This window comes from Chlorocebus sabaeus, chromosome 11, assembly GCF_047675955.1.
Source record: "Chlorocebus sabaeus isolate Y175 chromosome 11, mChlSab1.0.hap1, whole genome shotgun sequence".
NCBI lineage: Eukaryota > Metazoa > Chordata > Mammalia > Primates > Cercopithecidae > Chlorocebus > Chlorocebus sabaeus.
In genome coordinates, this window is record NC_132914.1 from 107,465,846 (window position 1) to 107,486,518 (window position 20,673).

General features: G+C 45.8%; 1 protein-coding gene and 1 long non-coding RNA gene across 2 annotated transcripts in view; both read left to right on the forward strand.

The window, feature by feature from the left end:
- Nucleotides 1–15,089, forward strand: part of ATP2A2 (ATPase sarcoplasmic/endoplasmic reticulum Ca2+ transporting 2) — a 64,198-nt gene extending 49,109 nt beyond the window's left edge. The window contains exons 9-20 of the mRNA XM_008004681.3: nt 4–92; nt 583–685; nt 1,722–1,853; nt 7,022–7,144; nt 7,244–7,462; nt 8,405–8,740; nt 9,991–10,211; nt 10,983–11,185; nt 12,645–12,730; nt 13,004–13,137; nt 13,752–13,869; nt 13,955–15,089. Of these exons, the coding sequence (XP_008002872.1) occupies nt 4–92; nt 583–685; nt 1,722–1,853; nt 7,022–7,144; nt 7,244–7,462; nt 8,405–8,740; nt 9,991–10,211; nt 10,983–11,185; nt 12,645–12,730; nt 13,004–13,137; nt 13,752–13,869; nt 13,955–14,224 (2,034 nt within the window). The 3' untranslated portion in view covers nt 14,225–15,089. The remainder of the gene's footprint in view (nt 1–3; nt 93–582; nt 686–1,721; nt 1,854–7,021; nt 7,145–7,243; nt 7,463–8,404; nt 8,741–9,990; nt 10,212–10,982; nt 11,186–12,644; nt 12,731–13,003; nt 13,138–13,751; nt 13,870–13,954) is intronic.
- Nucleotides 15,090–15,441: 352 nt separating this feature from the next.
- On the forward strand, nt 15,442–18,453 carry LOC140712800 (uncharacterized). The gene is made up of 2 exons (XR_012094592.1): nt 15,442–15,553; nt 18,344–18,453. It is a non-coding gene; the product is annotated as an uncharacterized lncRNA (long non-coding RNA).
- The last annotated feature ends 2,220 nt before the right edge of the window (nt 18,454–20,673 follow it).

Here is a 20,673-nt window from a genome sequence, read left to right on the forward strand (position 1 = left end):
CAGATGTTCATTCTGGACAGAGTGGAAGGTGATACTTGTTCCCTTAATGAATTTACCATAACTGGATCAACTTATGCACCTATTGGAGAAGTGTGAGTAACCCTCCTCCTCATTTAAAGGATCCCGTGTGGCAGTTTAGTATTTGTGTCGATTTGCAGCATGTCTGCAAAGTTAAGACAGCTTTCTGAATGTGGCTCAAGACAACACTTATTAGTAAAGTAGTAAATGTTTTTAAAACAGAAACTTTGAAAGACGAAACAGGGGTTATAATCCAGTCATCTTTTTGCATCTTCTGGGCTCCAAACTTTCAAGAGGGATCTGTGTTTGTTATTCGCTGATGCCAGTGGTGGAAGAATTGAATTGACTAAGAATTTCTGGTCTTTTTACTGATTGATTTCTGATATCAGAGATGCATTCTCTCTTTTGTTTTTGTCTAATATTGGCTCTGGCATCAGATTCTTTGGAATTTTTTCCAGTATATTGTCCCACAAATTCTGTTTTCATTATTAAACAATTGGGGGGCGGGGGGGAATCAATAGCGGCAACCACACCCTGCTCTAAGAGTGTTTTCTCTTTGGGCAGGCATAAAGATGATAAACCAGTGAAATGTCACCAGTATGATGGGCTGGTAGAATTAGCAACAATTTGTGCTCTTTGTAATGACTCTGCTTTGGATTACAATGAGGTAAGTCTCTTCATAAATTAGAAGAAATGGCTGTTCCTAGTTCAGGGGTGGGGTGGGTGGAATGAAAGTCTAGCCTTCCTTCCTCCCTTTCGAAAGTCACGGGCGCCTGATTTTGTTTCCCCTTTCCATTCAGGACCTTACGGCGGGGCCAGCATGACCTCACCAAAGAAAGCTGAGAGCCTTTCACATATCCTCTGTGACTGAGCATTGCAGTTAGTTAACTAAAAGTTGTAGTATATGTGATGTTCTTAGCTGTTGATAGCATACTTACTATAAATGAATAAAACCCAGGATAGAAAATGCTGTCCTGAAAGCAAAGGGTATGTTTCTGTCTCAAAGGCAAGCCAGTCCCTGTCAGAGACAGAATGTGAACTCTTCAGAATGATAAGCAGTGACATGGAATTACATTATTATGTGAAGGCGCTCTTTGAATTAATAGTGTGATCAGTGGCTTCTTATGTTTGGGTGAAATAATAAATACTGTGATTGATGTCATCTTACGTTTAAGGGAAATGAAAAACCTACTTATTAGAGTAAGATCACATGCATACCTGTACTTTGAGTATGTTTTTAATTATCTGGGTTACCTGTTCCAGAGAAGGATAAAAATGGCCTTACAATAATGTTGTAATAGGGCCGGGCGCGGTGGCTCACGCCTGTAATCCCAGCACTTTGGGAGACTGAGATGGGCGGATCACAAGGTCGGGAGATCAAGACCATCCTGGCTAACACGGTTAAACCCCATCTCTACTAAAAATACAAAAAATTAGCCGGGCGTGGTGGCGGGCGCCTGTAGTCCCAGCTACTTGGGAGGCTGAGGCTCGAGAATGGCGTGAACCCGGGAGGCGGAGCTTGCAGTGAGCCGAGGTCGTGCCACTGCACTCCAGCCTGGGTGATTGAGTGAGACTCCGTCTCAAAAAAAAAAAAAAGGTTGTAATAGAGGGCAGATTGTGCGTTTGTGGAAAAAAATATTAAAGAGAAATTTATCTATGTACTTCTCCCTTGTTTCTACTTTCTGTGCCTTTAACCAATATAGGCAAAGGGTGTATATGAAAAAGTTGGAGAAGCTACAGAGACTGCTCTCACTTGCCTAGTAGAGAAGATGAATGTATTTGATACCGAATTGAAGGGTCTTTCTAAAATAGAACGTGCAAATGCCTGCAACTCAGTAAGTATTTGAGCCTGGTTTATTGTTCATGCTGCTTATCAGTCGTACTATATACACTTAGTGTCTGCACTGTCCTCTCTTAGAAAACTGATTATACCTTATCTCCTCAAACTTACAATATTTCCTTCCCCATATTCCCTCTCACGTAAGATGCTCTTCCTGGGTATTTGACAAGAAAATAAAAGCAATGAATAGCTAATTTCCGTGAGCGACCATCTGTGCCCACAGGGGCTGCCTTCTCCCATAGTGCTGTGAACAGTGTTCTTGCTCCTAGCAGAAGCCACCTCCTCCCAACATCTTTGCTGCATTATTGATTTCCATCTCTACTAGATGTTCTTCAGCATAGGGGAAATAATAGTGTTTTTCTATCTTAAAACTTTCCTTTGACCTTATTTCCCCTGACAGCTACGACACTACCACACTTTCTTTTCCTGTTCAGTTAAACTGTTTTTTTGTTTTTTCTTTTGAGATGGAGTCTCTCTCTGTCGCCAGGTTGGAGTGCCGTGGCGTGGAGTGCTTGGCTCACTGCAACCTCCGCTGCTCAGGTTCAAGCGATTCTCCTGCCTCAGCCTCCCTAGTAGCTGGGATTACAGGCACACGCCACCACGCCTGGCTAATTTTTTGTATTTTTGGTAGAAATGGGGTTTCGCCATGCTAGCCAGGCTGGTCTCGAACTCCTGACCTCAGGTGATCCACCCGCCTCGGCCTCCTAAACTGCTGGGATTACAAGCATGAGCCACCGCGCCTGGGCATCAAACATTTCTTAAATCATTTGATGAGACCAGCATAACCAAATACCAAAGGTCAATGTGGTGGTGGTGGTGGCAGTGGCAGAGGGCACGGACATTGTCCACTATACACTGAACAAATGAGTGGCCTCTGAGCCTTTTTCTTTCTGCCTGTCAGAGTCTTTGAGCCAGCGCTCATTCGACCAGCATCACTATGACAAGGGCCAGTAGCAAGGATGAGAGTCTCCACAGTGAGTTGGACCTGAGTGTGAGGTTCCTGTCAAAGAGCTGCTACTCCTGCAGTACTGCCCTTAGATTTCTGTGGCCTCACAAGCCTGGGGAGCTTAGACCTCAGTAGAAACACTTTGCAATGGCTGCTGGTGGACACTGGCCATCCATTGAGTCTCTAGCACCTGGGTCTCCTTGAAAGACTGGTTCCCCTGCCTGTCACTTGGCTCAGCTTAAGAACTTGAAATGGGCCGGGTGCAGTGGCTCACACCTGTAATCCCAACACTTTGGGAAGCTGAGGCGGGAGAGTCACTTGAGGCCAAGAGTTTAGGTTGCAGTGTCACTGCACTTCAGCGTTGGCAGCAGAGCAAGACCCCATCTAAAAAAAACTAAGGCCTGAAGTGGCTCAACTTGAAGGGTAACTCCCTTTATCCTATCCTGGCCAAAGTGGTAGATGATTGCTTGGATGAGAAGCGATATGCGGATAAGATGTTACAATACACAAAGTCTGTGTGGGTCAGTCAGTCATGTGGGTGCCAGGGACAGGTGGGAGAGAAGCAGCAAGCTACAGAAGCAGCTCAAGAATGGGAACTGTGGAAGCTGGATGTATTGGAGGAAGGAGTGTAATGCCCTCAAAGCAGCCAAGGAGGAGCAGAAGGAGCTTAGGGACACAAGTCAGGCTCCCAAAGTCTATGTCTGGTTCTTGCCCCCACATACCACCACTCAGGAAACATCATTCCTGGGCTGTGTGGCGGCAGCAGCTGCTCCTTTTATATGGCAGATAGGCTGATTGCTTGTTGGGCAAGAGCCCTCCTACACTATCTTAAGAGTGAATACCCTCTGTCTGCAGTCCAGGGTCTGCATAGCCACATGGTCCTCTAATAGGTCCACCAGACCATTTGCCTACAAAGAGCCTCATCCTCAGTGCCCACTGTCTCCTAGCTGTGGAGCTTGGATTCCCATGGAATTGGGTTCTGCCGAACATACCTCTTTTTAGCGTCAGACCTACCTGTCTGTCATCACCATGGGGCTGCCAGTCAGTACTTGCGGCCTCTTTATAGGACATTGTTGTAACTTAGGGTTCCCAGGTAGAATAAGGAGCGATGGGAAGGGGAGAGGTCCTGCAGGCCTGAAGGAACAGGTCTGGGGGAGGAGAGGTAAAACTCAGCCTTTTCTAGTTGTCATACAAAGCTGTATAAAGGCAGGCCTCATTTAGCAAAATGATCAGTTGTCACCACGTTTAATGCTTTTTGTATGTCATAAACTGTTTCATCCCTTCCTGAGTAATAACGGTAAATGAGGAGGCATTGTGTCATTGGGGGGTAGTACAGCCTGAGTTGGGCGGGGGAGGAGTATACCTGTTTTCTTCATAACCTCAGATGTCAAGCATTTTAGTGACCACACAGAATCTCAGGATGAAAAGTTCTAGAGCTTCCTGTCCAGCTGCAGGTAGGGACACCGAGCCCTTCCATGACCTGTGTGGCATGGTCTTCCAGTTAGTGTGAGGCAGCGTTTTGTCTCCTTTGTACTGTCCTGAGAAAACAAAACTCACACTGGAATTGACTGTCTCAGCTGAAGTACAGATTTCCTTTTCAGTAAACTAATACACAATTCGCAAATAGCAATCTCAGAGCCATGAAGGCCTTGGACCACTCCTTTGGCTTCTTCCCTCTACCCATGTGTCTTCCATGAACCCGAAGCAGTCCAGGCTCCTTGCCTCCATTTTAGACCATTCACTCTGCCAGTAAGCAAGTAGGTGGATCCTGGCAGAGCCACGCTGCCTGTGATCTATTAGTTGGTATAACTAAAAATCTGAGGCAGCCTGAAAACTCAGTTCACAGATTGAGGGTTTGAGTCATTTGATTCTAGACCTCTGACTACTTCTGCCCAGTGATGGGAAACAAGTCATGTCATAGGGCTGAACCAGCACTGGCTCACTAGCCAGTGACCACACAAGTACGGGCAACACTGTCATCCTCATGTCTCCCTGCTCCAGAGCTCCGTTGTCCCATCTTTTTCACATCCCTTCACCAAGGGATCAGAAACAGCTGTCATGCTGCTCGTTCACTAAGGAGTTCCAAACACAAGCTCTTTGCCTCCCTTCCCACTTGAGACAGCAGGAGCCCATGTGTAGTTTAGAAGCAGAGAGAGCAGGTCCAGTGTTTTGGCCCCATGGCTTGTTTGACTAGGTCCGTGGTTCTTGGCCAGCATAGTACTGAAAGAAAGTGATTTCCCTCCCCCACTCCTAGCCCAAGACCTCTCACCTGGGTAGGTCCACGCCTTCCTCAGAAGCATTGTGTGTTCTTCTAGTCATCCCAGTGCCATTGGTGCAAATGCTTAATTGAAACTAAACACACATGTGATTGAGATGATACAGAATCCAGCGTAGCACTCATACCCATTCCTTTGCTGCCTGAGGCAGTTCAGTGGCTGGCAGTCCAGCAGGATTGCTGCAGGGCCCTGATCCCCGTCTAGTCAGTTCAGCAGGCTTCAGTCCTCTCGTAGCGTCCTAGGTTAGATGCTGATGTTCTTGGGAATTTCTGTGATGATTTTTTAAATGTGTGTCAGTGGGAGCAAATTAATGTAATTAACTCCCTACATTAACCAAATTAAGGTGGAAAAAAATGGTAAGATCACCTCAGTAGGTGCATATGATGGAACTCATCTATCACAGCAAACTAAGACTGTAAAAGCATGTCTTCAACGCTGACGGTGTGTTTATACAGAGACCATGCTAACACAACAGAATTCTCACCATTTCTACTCAGTATTATACTGGCATTCCTGGTCTGTGTAATAGGCAAGAAAAGTATAAAAACTGGAAGAGAAGGGGTATCTTTAGTTGTAGGTAATGGTGTAAAGCCAAAGGTTAATTCTCAGTCCTCATCTTACCTATTTTGTTGGTGCTGTCACTCGCTCCCTCTTTGAAGCACCTCTTCACTTATCTTCCATGATCCCACACTTGCTCTCCCTCTCTGGCCTCTCATTCGAGGTCTTCTTAGCTGGGTCTTTCACATAGCACCAGGAGGTGAAGGCCCCATAGTCCTCAGTCATTTCTGTGTATAGTTACTCCCATGATCTCTTCTGGTCTCATGACTATAATCAGTAGCCACTAGCTATCTAAAACTACTTAGAATACTTAAAAAAAAAAAAAAAAAAAACTACTTAGAATACCTAAAAACACTTCCTTAGGTGCCCTAGCCATATTCACTTAAAGTGTTTATCCATCACATGTGACGGCCACGTGAACAGTGGCCACAGCACTGCCATCTTTCAGAAGTTCTGGTGGACAGCTCTGCTTGGGGCCATCTCTTCACTTCCGATGTTACCTAGTTCAAGTCAGTGTCATTGTACTGAATGGCATTCCTTGTCTCCCTTCAGCCAATTCTTTTGTTTTTTGAGACGGAGTTTGCTCTTTCGTCCAGGGTGGAGTGAAGTGGTGCAATCTCGTCTCGCTAGAATCTCTGCCCCCACTGGCTTTAAGCAATTCTCCTGCCTCAGCCTCCTGAGTAGCTGGGATTATAGGTGCCTGCCACCACACCTGGCTAATTTTTGTAATTTTAGTAGAGACGGTTTCACCATGTTGGCCAGGCTGGTCTTAAACTGCTGACCTCGGGTGATCCACTGCACCTGACCACCTTCAGCCAATTCTTGACAACTAGAGCTTGAGACCCTCCGTTGTCTTCCTTTTTTACTTGTCATAAAAGCCAAATGCCCCATAATGACTTTTGAGGTATTGTGACCTGCTTCTACCGTCTTCTGCCATTACCTGTCTCACCTTTTGCTCATGTAAACTCTGTTCCAGCCACGTTGGCACTCCTTCACCATTCCAGGACTTGCCAGGCTGCACTTCCCATTCTCTGCCTGGTGGGTTTTCACCACTACCCACCGGGTTCATGCACATCTTTTCAGGCCCCATGGGGCCATCTTTATTCAAATGTCACTGTCTTCTGACCACTTTAGGTAACAGTATGATCTGTACATACGCAAATTTTCTCCCCCTTCCCTTTTTCTCCATAGCACTTGTGTTACTTTTGCATCTTAGTCTCTCTCCCCCAAAATAGGGGACAAGTTTCATGAGGGCAAAAACTTGTCCGTTTTGTTTATTGCTATATCCCTAGCATCTGTCATGTAATAGGTGCTTACTGTTTGTTAGGTAAAAAAGTTCAGAAATTGCCACCCAGTAGTATTCCATATTTGTTCCCTTTGTAGGTCATTAAACAGCTGATGAAAAAGGAATTCACTCTCGAGTTTTCACGTGACAGAAAGTCAATGTCGGTTTATTGTACACCAAATAAACCAAGCAGGACATCAATGAGCAAGATGTTTGTGAAGGCAAGTATGGCAGATTGCAATTGAGATGTTCTTACCAGGGTTAAGATCCTGGTGAACCATTAAAACAAAATTGTTGATCTAAATCTGTAACATTTCCAGGGTGCTCCTGAAGGTGTCATTGACAGGTGCACCCACATTCGAGTTGGAAGTACTAAGGTTCCTATGACCTCTGGAGTCAAACAGAAGATCATGTCTGTCATTCGAGAGTGGGGTAGTGGCAGCGACACCCTGCGATGCCTGGCCCTGGCCACTCATGACAACCCACTGAGAAGAGAAGAAATGCACCTTGAAGACTCTGCCAACTTTATTAAATATGAGGTTAGCTAATGAAAAGTTTCTTTGTCCACACCCGGCACGATTCATTGTGTTTAAACAGTACTCCTTCAAGCAAAAGGTCAAACAGTTCTCACTTTTGCCAAGAAAGAGGTGTGGTTATTTGTTTTTCTCCATGCCAGCTGTGTCACCCTTAAAATTTAGATTGCTGCTTCAAACATACATAGTTAATAAAAGTCTGTTATTTTCAAAGTAGAATTCAAAGTAGAATAATCAAGATGAGCTTAAATAAGCTTGTAAACCCCATTTTGCAGCTCATCTAAATCATGATTTTTTTTTAAGTGGGGCTATTTCTAGAATATTCATTAGTTACTGAAGGTCAAAAGGTCCAAGTTGGAGATTCCTTCCACTTTTCTACTTAGAATAGAATTATTTAAGATCAAGGATGTGACATCCTAAAGCTGTGAACAAAATGAAGAAGCTTTGGTATTGTGGGCTTAGAATAGCACAAGAGTTAAAGAATGGTTTGGTAACAGGAGTGTAGTGGTATTTTTTTTTTTTTTCCTCATAAGAAAATGCAGAAACTGGCCAGGCGCAGTGGCTCACACCTGTAATCTCAGCACTTTGGGAGGCCGAGGCTGGAACATCACCTGAGGTTGGGAGTTTGAGACCAGCCTAACTAACATGGAGAAGCCATGTCTCTACTAAAAATACAAAATTAGCCAGGTGTGGTGGAGCACACCTGTAGTCTCAGCTACACTGGAGGCTGAGGCAGGAGAGTTGCTTGAACCCGGGAGGCGGAGGTTGCCGTGAGCTGAGATTGTGCCATGGGACTCCAGCTTGGGCAACAAGAGTGAAACTCCACCTCAGAGAAAAAAGAAAAGAAAATGCAGAAGCCTGTCTCAATGTTTAACTGGGCATTTTTCAAACGGGGGGACAAAAACCTAGAATTTGCCACTTTTATTTAAAGTGATGCTCTTATTTTAGACCAATCTGACCTTCGTTGGCTGCGTGGGCATGCTGGATCCTCCAAGAATCGAGGTGGCCTCCTCCGTGAAGCTGTGCCGGCAAGCAGGCATCCGGGTCATCATGATCACTGGGGACAACAAGGGCACCGCTGTGGCCATCTGTCGCCGCATCGGCATCTTCGGGCAGGATGAGGATGTGACGTCAAAAGCTTTCACAGGCCGGGAGTTTGATGAACTCAACCCCTCTGCCCAGCGAGATGCCTGCCTGAACGCCCGCTGTTTTGCTCGAGTTGAACCCTCCCACAAGTCTAAAATTGTAGAATTTCTTCAGTCTTTTGATGAGATTACAGCTATGGTGAGCATGTTTGAACATGTACAGGTGACTCGGGCTACACAAGCACACAGTGAACTCTAATTTTGACCACTGGATTTTTTTGTCATAGTTCCCTAATTTGGAATTTGTCATGATTTGGGTATTTTCTCTAGAATTCGGTGAATCAGTGATTGGCATGTTGTGTGCTACTTGCAGGGAAGATCCTAGAGTCGTTTAAAACCCCGAAGGGCCTTCCAGATCAGTCCCAGAGGAACAATCTGGTGATCTAGTCTCTTTTTTAAAGGAGACGTGTTTTTATCTTAAGTTTTCCAAAAATTGAGGATGTAATCAGTCTGTCACCCTGTGTTTGGATTGCCCTGCTTTTAAGTTGGATGTTCTTTAAGAGCTGGCTGTTAATGAAGCATTTCCAGTATTCTTCCCCTCACCTGATTTTCATCCAGATATATTATGTTAAATTTACTTTCTTCTCTTTAAAAAAAATACTAGTTTTGAAACATACTGTAAGTGTACTCTCCTCTCCCCCAGAGGTAACTGAAGTTGGAATTCAGCAAAAATATTAAAAACATGGGAGTGCTGTTTTTGTGTCTGTAGACAGTATTATTTTTGCATGTTTTTGAAGACATATTTTTTGGCCGAGTACAGTGGCTCACGCCTGTAACCCCAACACTTGGGAGACCAAGGCAGGTGAATCACTTAGGGTCAGGAGTTCAACACCAGCCTGGCCAACATGGTGAAACCCCGTCTCTACTAAAAATACAAAAAATTACTGGGTGTGGTGGTGGGCACCTGTAATCCCAGCTACTTGGGAGACTGAGGCAGGAGAACCACTGGAACCGAGGAGGCGGAAGCTGCAGTGAGCCGAGAGTGCGCCACTGCCCTACAGCCTGGAAGACAGAGTGGAACTCCATCTCAGAAACATAAAAATTTGCATATTTTTGCAATCTTCACCTTTCTACTTAAAATTTATCCATGTGGATACAAGTACTTCCTCTTGACTGCCACATAGGTTCTGTTTTTGTTTTTAGTAAGATAATACAGATAAATTTGAAGTCCCCTTTGTCCCACTTCAGTAAACTTATTTGGTAATTTTACATTTCCTAGGTAAAATGTGTTTTGTGACACCAACTTAAGAAACAAAAATTCTATAACTCTTTGTCAAGAGACCTACGGCTCTATTCATTTTCCTCCTGGTTCCCATTCAGTGGGCTTTTGCCCAGGGGTGTGAGTGTGGCATGCCAACTGGCTGACCCAACCATTGCTTTCCCTTTCAGACTGGTGATGGCGTGAACGATGCTCCTGCTCTGAAGAAATCTGAGATTGGCATTGCTATGGGCTCTGGCACTGCGGTGGCTAAAACTGCCTCTGAGATGGTCTTGGCAGATGACAACTTCTCCACCATAGTGGCTGCCGTTGAGGAGGGGCGGGCAATCTACAACAACATGAAACAGTTCATCCGCTACCTCATCTCGTCCAACGTTGGGGAAGTTGTCTGGTAGGTCTCTGTGACAGCATCACTTCTATATGCCTTTATCTAAATGGGTCGTGGAGCCCAGTTCTCCCAGTTTGCTCTCCAGATTGCAACAGCTTTGGTCTTTGTGCCTGAGTTGGAAGAGGGGAGTGGGCAAGACAGAAATGCCTTATGGAAGCAGTGGTGCTTTGGCCCTCGGGAGGGTTGTCTGCAGCTGCCGCAACATGCAAAGAATCCTCTTTAACATGAAACTGAGCTTAAATTAACCAGATAGTCATGTGAAATTCTTGCGCTCCAAAAGTTGGCTTTATCTCAGTCAGCTTATTTTTTTATTTTTTATTTTTTTGAGACAGTCTCACTGTCACCCAGGCTTCAGGCAGTGGCACGATCTCAGCTCACTGCCCTCTCCACCTCCTAGGTTCAAGCCTTCCAAACAGCTGGGATTACAGGCATGTGCCACCACTCCCCGCCAGTGTTTTGTATTTTAGTAGAAATGAGGTTTCACCATGTTGCCCAGGCTGGTCTCTTAACTACTGAGCCTCAGGTAGTCTGCCCATCTTGGCTTCCCATAGTGGTGGGATTATAGGCATAAGCCACCACACCTGGCCTCAGTCATCTGAATTTAAGTAATAAACTAAGTAAAAGTGAACTTTAATTCAAAATTGGGTAATTACCTGAAGTTATTTAATCGTTGTTGTCATTTATTTTTCTGGAGGAAGAGGGGGTGATGATGCTTTTTAAATAGTGGCCAGAAGTCATTTGGGCTCTCTGTCTTCTTTTCTTGATTGGAAACAGTATTTTCCTGACAGCAGCCCTTGGATTTCCCGAGGCTTTGATTCCTGTTCAGCTGCTCTGGGTCAATCTGGTGACAGATGGCCTGCCTGCCACTGCACTGGGGTTCAACCCTCCTGATCTGGACATCATGAATAAACCTCCCCGGAACCCAAAGGAACCATTGATCAGCGGGTGGCTCTTTTTCCGTTACTTGGCTATTGGCTGTGAGTACAATTTTTTTATATTACTGATGTTTAAACAAAATGTTTGTGATCTGAAATTTTGTAAATTCATCCCTTAAAAGCATATTTTTTCTTCTATCCCTGTATAGGGTAGCAAAAGACAGAGATGCCTTCTTACAGTTCGATGAACTATACACCCAATTTACTAAAGTCCTTTCACAGTTAGTTCCAGTTTGAGCATCCTGCCCTTACTTGGGCTTTTGTGAATGAGCAATTAAACATCAGCATTTTCAGATTTAGCCCTGTATGCAAAGGGATAAGAATGATTCATGCTGGGTTCTGCCTTCTAAGAGTTCATAGGTGGGATTTGAATAGATAATTTGTCACCAAGATAAAAAATGTAGTCCCTGTTTCCATAAGAAAGAGAAGGACTGCGCGGTGGCTGGTCCCTTTTATACATAGATCATCTATTTAGCCCTCATATTCCTCACCCCAGGTGCCGTTGGTTCTTCCACATTTCATAGATTGGGAAAGTAAGGTGAAATCACTTCCCTGGGATCCCATAGGAAGGCATTGTGTTTTCATAATATATTCACATGACTTAAAATTCAAAAAGCACACAATGGCATAGAGTTAAAAGGGTTTGGGCCAGTCACTTCCCTCTGGCGTTGAGGTGCTCATGTACCCTGTGCCCTTCTGGAAAGATTGCAGCATGCTGTGCACACCTCCATGCTGACCCTTGTCTTGCCTTCTTCCTGCTTGTCAGATTCTTCCATATCTGGACATGCGTAGCGCCTCATCCTCGCAGCCAGCGGCCTTCATGCTCCATTATAATTCGTGGGTTAGTGGGTATATGCACTTGTTATTTTTGGTGCTACCACATGGGGATATTCACCTCGTCTGTATTCTGTGTATTCTCTGCTGCACCTTGTTGCTTCTTTGCAGTAAACTTCCTAAACTCAAAGCTAATACTGGGGGAAATCCCAGGAGCTGCTGAGGGCAGGGCCATGCTGCTCAGTGTTCCACCCTAGCTCCTGACGGCATTTCCCTAGAAAGCTGCTGCTGGCCCTCTAATGGAGCAAATAAATCTGTGTACAAGTAGCAGCATTAGTTTGCCCAAAAGTCATGGTGTGATCTAGTCCCCCAACACTGTGCAGCCTTACGTGGAGGACACACACACTTGCAGCCTTGAAGTGCTACCTGCTGAGAGAAGGCATGGCAAGGGGAAAGGTTGGCACAGGATGGAGCAAGTGCTTTTTCTCACACATTCTGGAGGAAAAGTTATCCAGTTCTTACGTACCAGAAATACCCCTATCCTTCAGAAACCAGGGTCTAGTTGCTCTGGCTACCAGGCGTGAGCAGGTGGTGGTAGCACCACAGGCTCCGGTTACTGTTACTGTCCCATGTCTTTAATCTTCATCCTTGTGGGGATTGGCCTGCATGGCCTCGTGGCAGCGAGCCCTGCAGAGGCAAGTGCATCAGCGTCGTTATTTGTTCCCAGGTTATGTCGGCGCTGCTACCGTGGGTGCTGCTGCATGGTGGTTCATTGCTGCTGACGGTGGTCCAAGAGTGACCTTCTACCAGCTGGTACTCAGTCACTTTTCTTTCTGTACCTTACATGAGAAGTCTTGTGAGGCCTTGACCTTTCTGTAGTTTGGGTATCTATCAAATCATCTTAAGACTCAAATGATAAACAGTTACATCTAAGATGATTCTGAAGGACCAGGGCTTCTCTGAGAAATTGGGGTAAACTTTTTGGCTGGCTCTGCACTCAGGCTGGTCTGTGCTAGGCTTGGTATGGGGTTGGTGCCTGGACTTGGAAAATACACTAGGCTGATAGGAATTTGGCTTTTCTTGCAGAGTCATTTCCTACAGTGTAAAGAGGACAACCCGGACTTTGAAGGCGTGGATTGTGCAATCTTTGAATCCCCATACCCGATGACAATGGCGCTCTCTGTTCTAGTAACTATAGAAATGTGTAACGCCCTCAACAGGTTAGTGCACCTTCATGGCAGGCTGAGGCGAGCATGCTGCCAGGGCACTGGGAAATTGTGTGTAGTCATGGTTGATTAAGGATCACAGGACAGTTCTTCCCTTCCAAAAAGAAAGGAGAACAGGCAACACCAGTTTTAAAAGCATGAGCTGTCGTCACCTCCAGGAAGTAGTGGGAGTGCTTAGCCCTGTGTTTCTTTGGAGCTCTTCCTTAAAAGAAACCGTGGGGGGCCAAAAATAGGAACTTTGGTACCCCTGTATGCCAGCACCCACAGGGAAGGAACCTCACCCTTTCACACAAATGGTACCATTCAATTAAGCCCGTGACAAAAATGGAAATTTCTAAATAGCCCATGTCTCCAGGGCAATTGGGAACAGCTTTGAACCCACTAAGATGGGGTCTGCTATGCCAGAACATAGACATACAACTCAGTTTGTCCTACATTGGGACATTCTCTTCAGCTTTGCCACTGTAGAAAGTTAGTGGAGTTAGGTCAGCGGATGGTGCCAGGTTAATAGCCACCTTACTGAAGTGTAGTCCAACAGGGTCTTACTACCACTGTGACATGTGCCTTGCCTTTGAGGGTACGTTCCCCCACCTCTCCTTGCTCTGCAGCTTGTCCGAAAACCAGTCTTTGCTGAGGATGCCCCCCTGGGAGAACATCTGGCTCGTGGGCTCCATCTGCCTGTCCATGTCACTCCACTTCCTGATCCTCTATGTCGAACCCTTGCCAGTAAGTGGTTGGGTGAGGCTTGGGCTGGGGACCAGCCACCTTCCTGGGGAGACTGGAGGCGTGATGCATCTTCTCTGTGTGTCAGCTCATCTTCCAGATCACACCGCTGAACGTGACCCAGTGGCTGATGGTGCTGAAAATCTCCTTGCCCGTGATTCTCATGGACGAGACGCTCAAGTTTGTGGCCCGCAACTACCTGGAACCTGGTAAAGAGTGTGTGCAGCCTGCCACCAAATCCTGCTCGTTCTCGGCATGCACCGATGGGATTTCCTGGCCGTTTGTGCTGCTCATAATGCCCCTGGTGATCTGGGTCTATAGCACAGACACTAACTTTAGTGATATGTTCTGGTCTTGACTGACAGTTTTCCATAAAGAAGATCTTTAACTTAATCAATTAATTTTTTTATTGTTTAAAGCAACTGTCTATTTCTGCTGAATTTTCACATGAACATACTGGCTGGTGATGGAGGTTTCATACTCTAGATTTTGTTTTGCTTTTTCTGACTCCAGTGGGGCAAGATTTTCCTTTTTTATACACATAATTAAAGTGTCCATTGACATGTACAGAGAACTAACACTATTTTATGCAAATATTTTTTTGTAGATGAAAAAGCATGTACAGTGTTCTGTTTAATACTCATCCTTGTATAAAAAAAAAAAATAGTTGAGCCAGCAGACATTGTCAGCAAATTAATTGGCAGCAGATTTTAGGAAATGAATGTGTGGTTTTTTTCCTAAAACTAAATAGCATGTATTGTGTCTTTTGCATGATGATCTGGATTTAATTTGGTATCAGAGTCTAATTTTTATTCATAAGCCAATTTTTCTGCACTGAGCAGAGTCTTGCTACCTCAGTCAGTATTGTTTTGGTTTGCTACTTCCCTCACCCACTTTGGCCTCCGTTCACCCCATCCCACCCCCCCCCCCACCTCTCCCCACCTCACCCCTGCCCTGCTTGGCTGCTTCTTTAGGATTGCGATGGTTTGTTCAGTTTACATCAGTTTTAATGAGAGGTATGCCTGTGCTCGCTTGTGCAGAAAACATTGTTTCAGATTCAATCGACTGGGTTTATGTCCCTTCACATAGTTTTTAAGGTTATTTATTTAAATGTCTAATGTATTTTATTGTAACAGACATTGTTTTGCCAACATTGCCTATTTCAGTGGCACATCACAATCTAGTTTTAAAAAAATAAAACATTTTAAATGGACAGAGAAAAATAACTGTCTTGTCTTTAACTCGTAAGTGGCTTACCTGGGACTAACAGACATGTCCAACTTTCTCTCCAGTTCTTAGCTCAGAACTTTAGTTGTACTCTGCTTGAGGGGAAGAAGGCTCCTGCTCTGCTGCGTAGGTAGTCATAGGAATTGTATTCTTAATGTACAGGCACTAATTGTCATCTGTGGTGTACATTTTATGCAAGTTTCTGCTGGCCTGGTGTAGAGAACATAAGGGCAAGTGTGCGTGTGTATGTGTGTGTTTTGTAAAATCTGTAAATAGCACATGACCAAATGAACATATTGTATAGAACTATTTTTATTTGAATGTGGCACTAACCACCACCACCGTTACTACGATCAATGTTTGCGCATGTTCAAGATGAGTCTCACCAACAGTGTGTAAGTCATTAACAGTCCTAACTGTGGTGTTTTCCTCCAATGCCTTCCAACATCCATCAACTAACGTGAGTATTTTCTTCCCTGGGATTTGGATGCTTTAGCCTAAAGGTGACTGCTACCAAGTGAGATAACTGTATGTCACTAACTTATAAGCCACCCCCATGTCAGATGCTGCTGTGCTCCCTGATGCCCTGTGAGCAGCGGGGTTGCCTGTGGCACCTGCCATGTGACTTGGGTGTGGCATCAGCTGGCTGGAGGTGTGGCTTTCATAGACCTCCACAGGCTGCCTAGGACAGCGGCTCCACAAGATGACCGGGAGGGCCCAAGCCAGGCAAAAGCCAGAGTGGGGAGAGGCATTTCAGCCAGACCAACAGGCTGAAGGAGCTGTGCCGTCTGTAGTGCTAAAATGAGGGTTCACAGCTGCCAGGAATCATCCCAGAACATTGCTACTTGTTCATTAAAAAGCTGAAAACTAGTGAAAGCAAGTAACTGAAGCAGTGAACTCTGGGTATCAATAGGTTCATCTTAAATAGGCCACTTCCCCACTCCCCCACCCGCCTTGCTTGGTCTTGTCCTTTGTGGCTAAGACGTATCACTCCAGGGGATGTTAAAGCACAGTTAGTAGGACATGGCTCTGCACAGCCCAAAAACTAGCTTACTCCTCAGCCAGGGTGTGAGGCCTCGACTATATTCTTGAAAATGTACTTAGGCTCTTGTTACTGGGATGACCAGTAGATGTAATGCAGATGGAGTTTGGGGAGGGTTAGGAGACACCAAGCAGGACAAGGTGCTGCTTAGTTCAGAGGGCTACGTTCAAGGGGTGGAGGTGGAACCTGGAGACTGACTCTTTTTTTTTTTTTTTTTTTTTTTTTTTTTGAGACGGAGTCTTGCTCTGTCGCCCGGGCTGGAGTGCAGTGGCCGGATCTCAGCTCACTGCAAGCTCCGCCTCCCGGGTTTACGCCATTCTCCGGCCTCAGCCTCCGAGTAGCTGGGACTACAGGCGCCCGCCACCACGCCCGGCTAGTTTTTTTTTTGTATTTTTAGTAGAGACGGGGTTTCACCATGTTAGCCAGGATGGTCTCGATCTCCTGACCTCGTGATCCACCCGCCTCGGCCTCCCAAAGTGCTGGGATTACAGGCTTGAGCCACCGCGCCCGGCGAGACTGACTCTTAAAAGCACACTCCGTGGCTGGAAATGTGGTGGCTCATGCCTGTAGTTGCAGCCCTTTGGGGGCCACAGCAGAAGGATTGCTTGAGCCCAGGTATTCGAGGCAAATCAGGCTTACTGTGAGGCCTCCAAGGCCGCTTGCAGGCAGCTGTGGCTCTCGGGAAGGGAGGCTGCTTTGCCCAGCAGGGAACATTTGGGGCAGGGGGTAAATTTTGCCAGTTTGAGCATCATGAGGTGTAACAAGAAATGGGTTGAATGGGCCAAATGCAAGGAATGCATCTCTGGGCTGCAAACTGACTTGAGTGCTGCACTATTACTATTCAGTGCAACCAAAACTCAGCTTTTCCTGACTCAGTTCCTTGACCTAGTGGCCTTTACAAAAAGTGTAGTGTGGCCTGCTGTCATACAGCCCCTGGCTAGCTTCATGGTTTCTCAGCTTCATACCCCTCCAGCCCACAGAGGAGCCCATGGAGGGACCCACTTCCCTTGGCCCAGACAGCTGGGAGCAGGTTAGGCCCACTGCTGCTTTGAGCAGGGCCACTTGGTCCATTTCACCGTAAGGCTTTGCCGGGTGAAAACATTTCAGCATCTCCTCCTCAGGTCAGTCCATAAAGACCAGGTCCAGCACCGTGGTCTTAGCACATCCCTGGCCTCAGGCCCTCACCCAGCAGTGAGGCAGCAACTGCCCAGCCCCACAGTACGCCTACTGTCAGGCGGCTCTTGTTTGAAACTCAGTTCCACATTCTTTCCTGATGGGCAGGTGGCTGAAGGCCCAGCCATCAGTGTCACTTGTTGCCACCCTGTGCCTCCCCTGGCCTCTTTGAGCTTTGCCCAGAACAACAACAATCTCATACATACCCTAACTGGGAAATCATTACTGCAGAATGCACATGATCCATTCTGGAGGAAGCCGTCCCTTGAGCTCGGTGAGCTCCCAGGCAAGCAGGGCATCTGGCCGACTTCCCTCACAACAGCTGCTCCCACATCCCCCCGGACTGGAGCCTCAGCCTTGATTGAGGCAGGCAGACCTCAGGAGATCTGAGACCACAAGCATTAGCTCAGGGTCTATCAAGCATCTAGCCACTGCCCAGGGCCAGAGCATACTACGTCTGCAGTGCCTGTGAGCAGAGGCAGCAGTTGTGCTGTGACTGTAACCACCAAATTGTCCAAACACCCCCTGCAGTTAGCAAGAAGGGTAGGCTTCACCCTCCCTTACTGAGGAGAATGATGTGGAGGAGTTTCCCCTCTAGGGCTAGGCAAGGCAGGCCAGCAGCCAGAGGCCGGGTGCCCACAGGGCAGGGACAGGAAGGCTGTGCTGCTACTGGCTGCTCACTTCATCAACCTCACCCTCTGCACCACTAACCAAGACCTTGTCCTTTTGCCTGTCTCGCTGCTTTCATACCTGCAATGATTGTGTCTGCCTCATGGGATTTTCCTCTAGAACCTTTATTCTGTAGCCAGACGACACGAGGAGTGTGTGTCACTGAGCCAGTGCTTCTAGATGCTACCCTGTGTGGGCGGCGCCTCAGGGACAGTAAATCAGAAATGCTGGTCTTGAAACCTTGAAAAGATCAAGCTGAATGTTCCTTTTCATCTGTCGCTATTGATCTTCATCTATTTAAACAGGTATTCTAACGTTTCCTCCCTGTATTTCATGAAGCTGATTTCCTCTCTCTTTCCTTTTCAGCAATACTGGAGTAACCGCTTCCTAAACCATTTTGCAGAAATGTAAGGGTGTTCGGTTGCGTGCATGTGCGTTTTTAGCAACACATCTACCAACCCTCTGCATGATTGATGTTGGGGAAAAAGAAACGTAAAAAAGTTCCCAACTCACTGTGTGTTATGTGGAGGAAATGTGTATTACCAATGGGGTTGTTAGCTTTTAAATCAAAATAATGATTACAAATGTACAATTTAGCTTAATCAGAAAGCCTCTCCAGAGAAGTTTGGTTTCTTTGCTGCAAGAGGAATGAGGCTCTGAAACCTTATCTAAGAACTTGGAAGCTGTCAGCCAAGTCGCCACATTTCTCTGCAAAATGTCATAGTTTATATAAATGTACAGTATTCAATTTTAATGCATGCCTTCAGTTGTAAGTAGCCAGATTCCTCTCCAGTGACATTGGAACATGCTACTTTTTAATTGGCCCTGTACAGTTTGCTTATTTATAAATTCATTAAAAACACTACAGGTGTTGAATGGTTAAAGTGTAGGCCTCCAGTTTTCAGTTATTTTCTGAGTGTGTAGACAGCTATTTCGCACTATATTAAATGTAACTTATTTAATGAAATCAGAAGTAGACAGGTGTTGGTGCAATACAAATATTGTGATGCATTTATCTTAATAAAATGCTAAATGTCAATTTATCATAACGCATGTTTGACTTTAGACTGTAAATAGAGATCAGTTTGTTTCTTTCTGTGCTGGTAACAATGAGCGTGGCACAGACATGGTTTCAGGTAAATAAATCTATTCTATGATAAATTCTCAGTGTGGTGGTGACTGTTCTTCTGTGGGAGGGGGAGTGATGAGCACCAAGGGCCTCCACTCCACACCCGGGCCTGCCCCTCTGTGGGGAAGCAGGGGAGGCTCACGCTGGGCAGGGAGGCCATGTGACTGGAGGGGACAGGGACGTCTTGGACTTGACTACACAGTAGACAGGCCGACTGGTAGCAGGTCCGCCCATGTGAAGCCCACCCTGGCTCCCTGCCCTTTAAGGATGGGGAAGCTGAGTGTCGCCAGTGGGGTCTTAAACACACAAGGCCTCACTCGTCGGTGTGGTGAAGAAAGCCAAGACTCCGCGCTCTACATTGTTAGCAGCCTGAAAAGATTTGGAGACTAGCAACGGAGAGATGCTTCTTAGGCTGTTCAGATCCAAAACTTCCACACTCCCCGTTGCTGACAGGTATGGGATGGAGAGGTGAACAGAACTGAATTCATTTACAGGTTACTTTAGTGCTTATTTGGCAGTGATGGGTTTGGGATTGGGCTTCTGGTTTTGCAAATTCCCTAAGATGATTCTTTTATCACTTTTAAAAATACCAGGATACAAGGATAGATGGATGATTATAAATCTAATTTTTAAAACTATCCGTTCTGGGCAGGCGCGGTGGCTCACGCCTGCTATCCCAGCACTTTGGGCGGCTGAGGTGGGCAGATCACAAGGTAGGAGATCGAGACCATCCTGGCTGACACGGTGAAACCCCATCTCTACTAAAAACACACAAAATTAGCTGGGCGTGATGGCAGGCACCTGTAGTCCCAGCTACTCAGGAGGCTGAGGCAGGAGAATGAATGGCATGAACCCAGGAGGTGGAGCTTGCAGAGAGCCGAGATCGTGCCACTGCACTCCAGCCTGGGTGACACAGCTAGACTCTACTGATCAGTTCTGCTGATGGAGAAAAAAAACATTTGATAAAATTTAACATCCATCTTCTAAAAATTATCCCTGTGTACCATTTATTATAACAAGAAACCAAAAGTGTTAACACTTTAGAGTTGCATTCCAAGTCCACTGTTGCCCACTACCAAACACTGTTCTAGAGGTGCTAGTCAGTACAATCACGCATGAGAAGGAAAAAATGCCTTGGAATGAACAAAAAGCAACCAGGGGTCATACTGGGTCAATGTTCCTAGATAGGAACTATCTTGTTCCTATATAGAAATGTTTAGTGATTCAGGGAAAATTGACAGCTGAATGGGAGTGATACATAATTCATACTGATATATGAGAATACCAGTGGTGGCCTTAGGCCGATACTAACAAACATCAGGCAGACAAAAACCAAGGAAGCACACCAAACTCTTAAAGCTATAGTAATTCAATGCATCACTTGAGAAGGGTGGTGTTTCAGTTTAGTAGGTAAAAGTTGGATTATTATGTGGGTGGTCATCTTGAGAAAAAGCTATATCCCTTTTACCCAATAAATTGCAAATGGATCAAAATATTTGGAAAATGCAACTACACCCCCAAAAGAAACATGGTTAAATGGTATAAATGAGAGAAAATGAATAGCTCA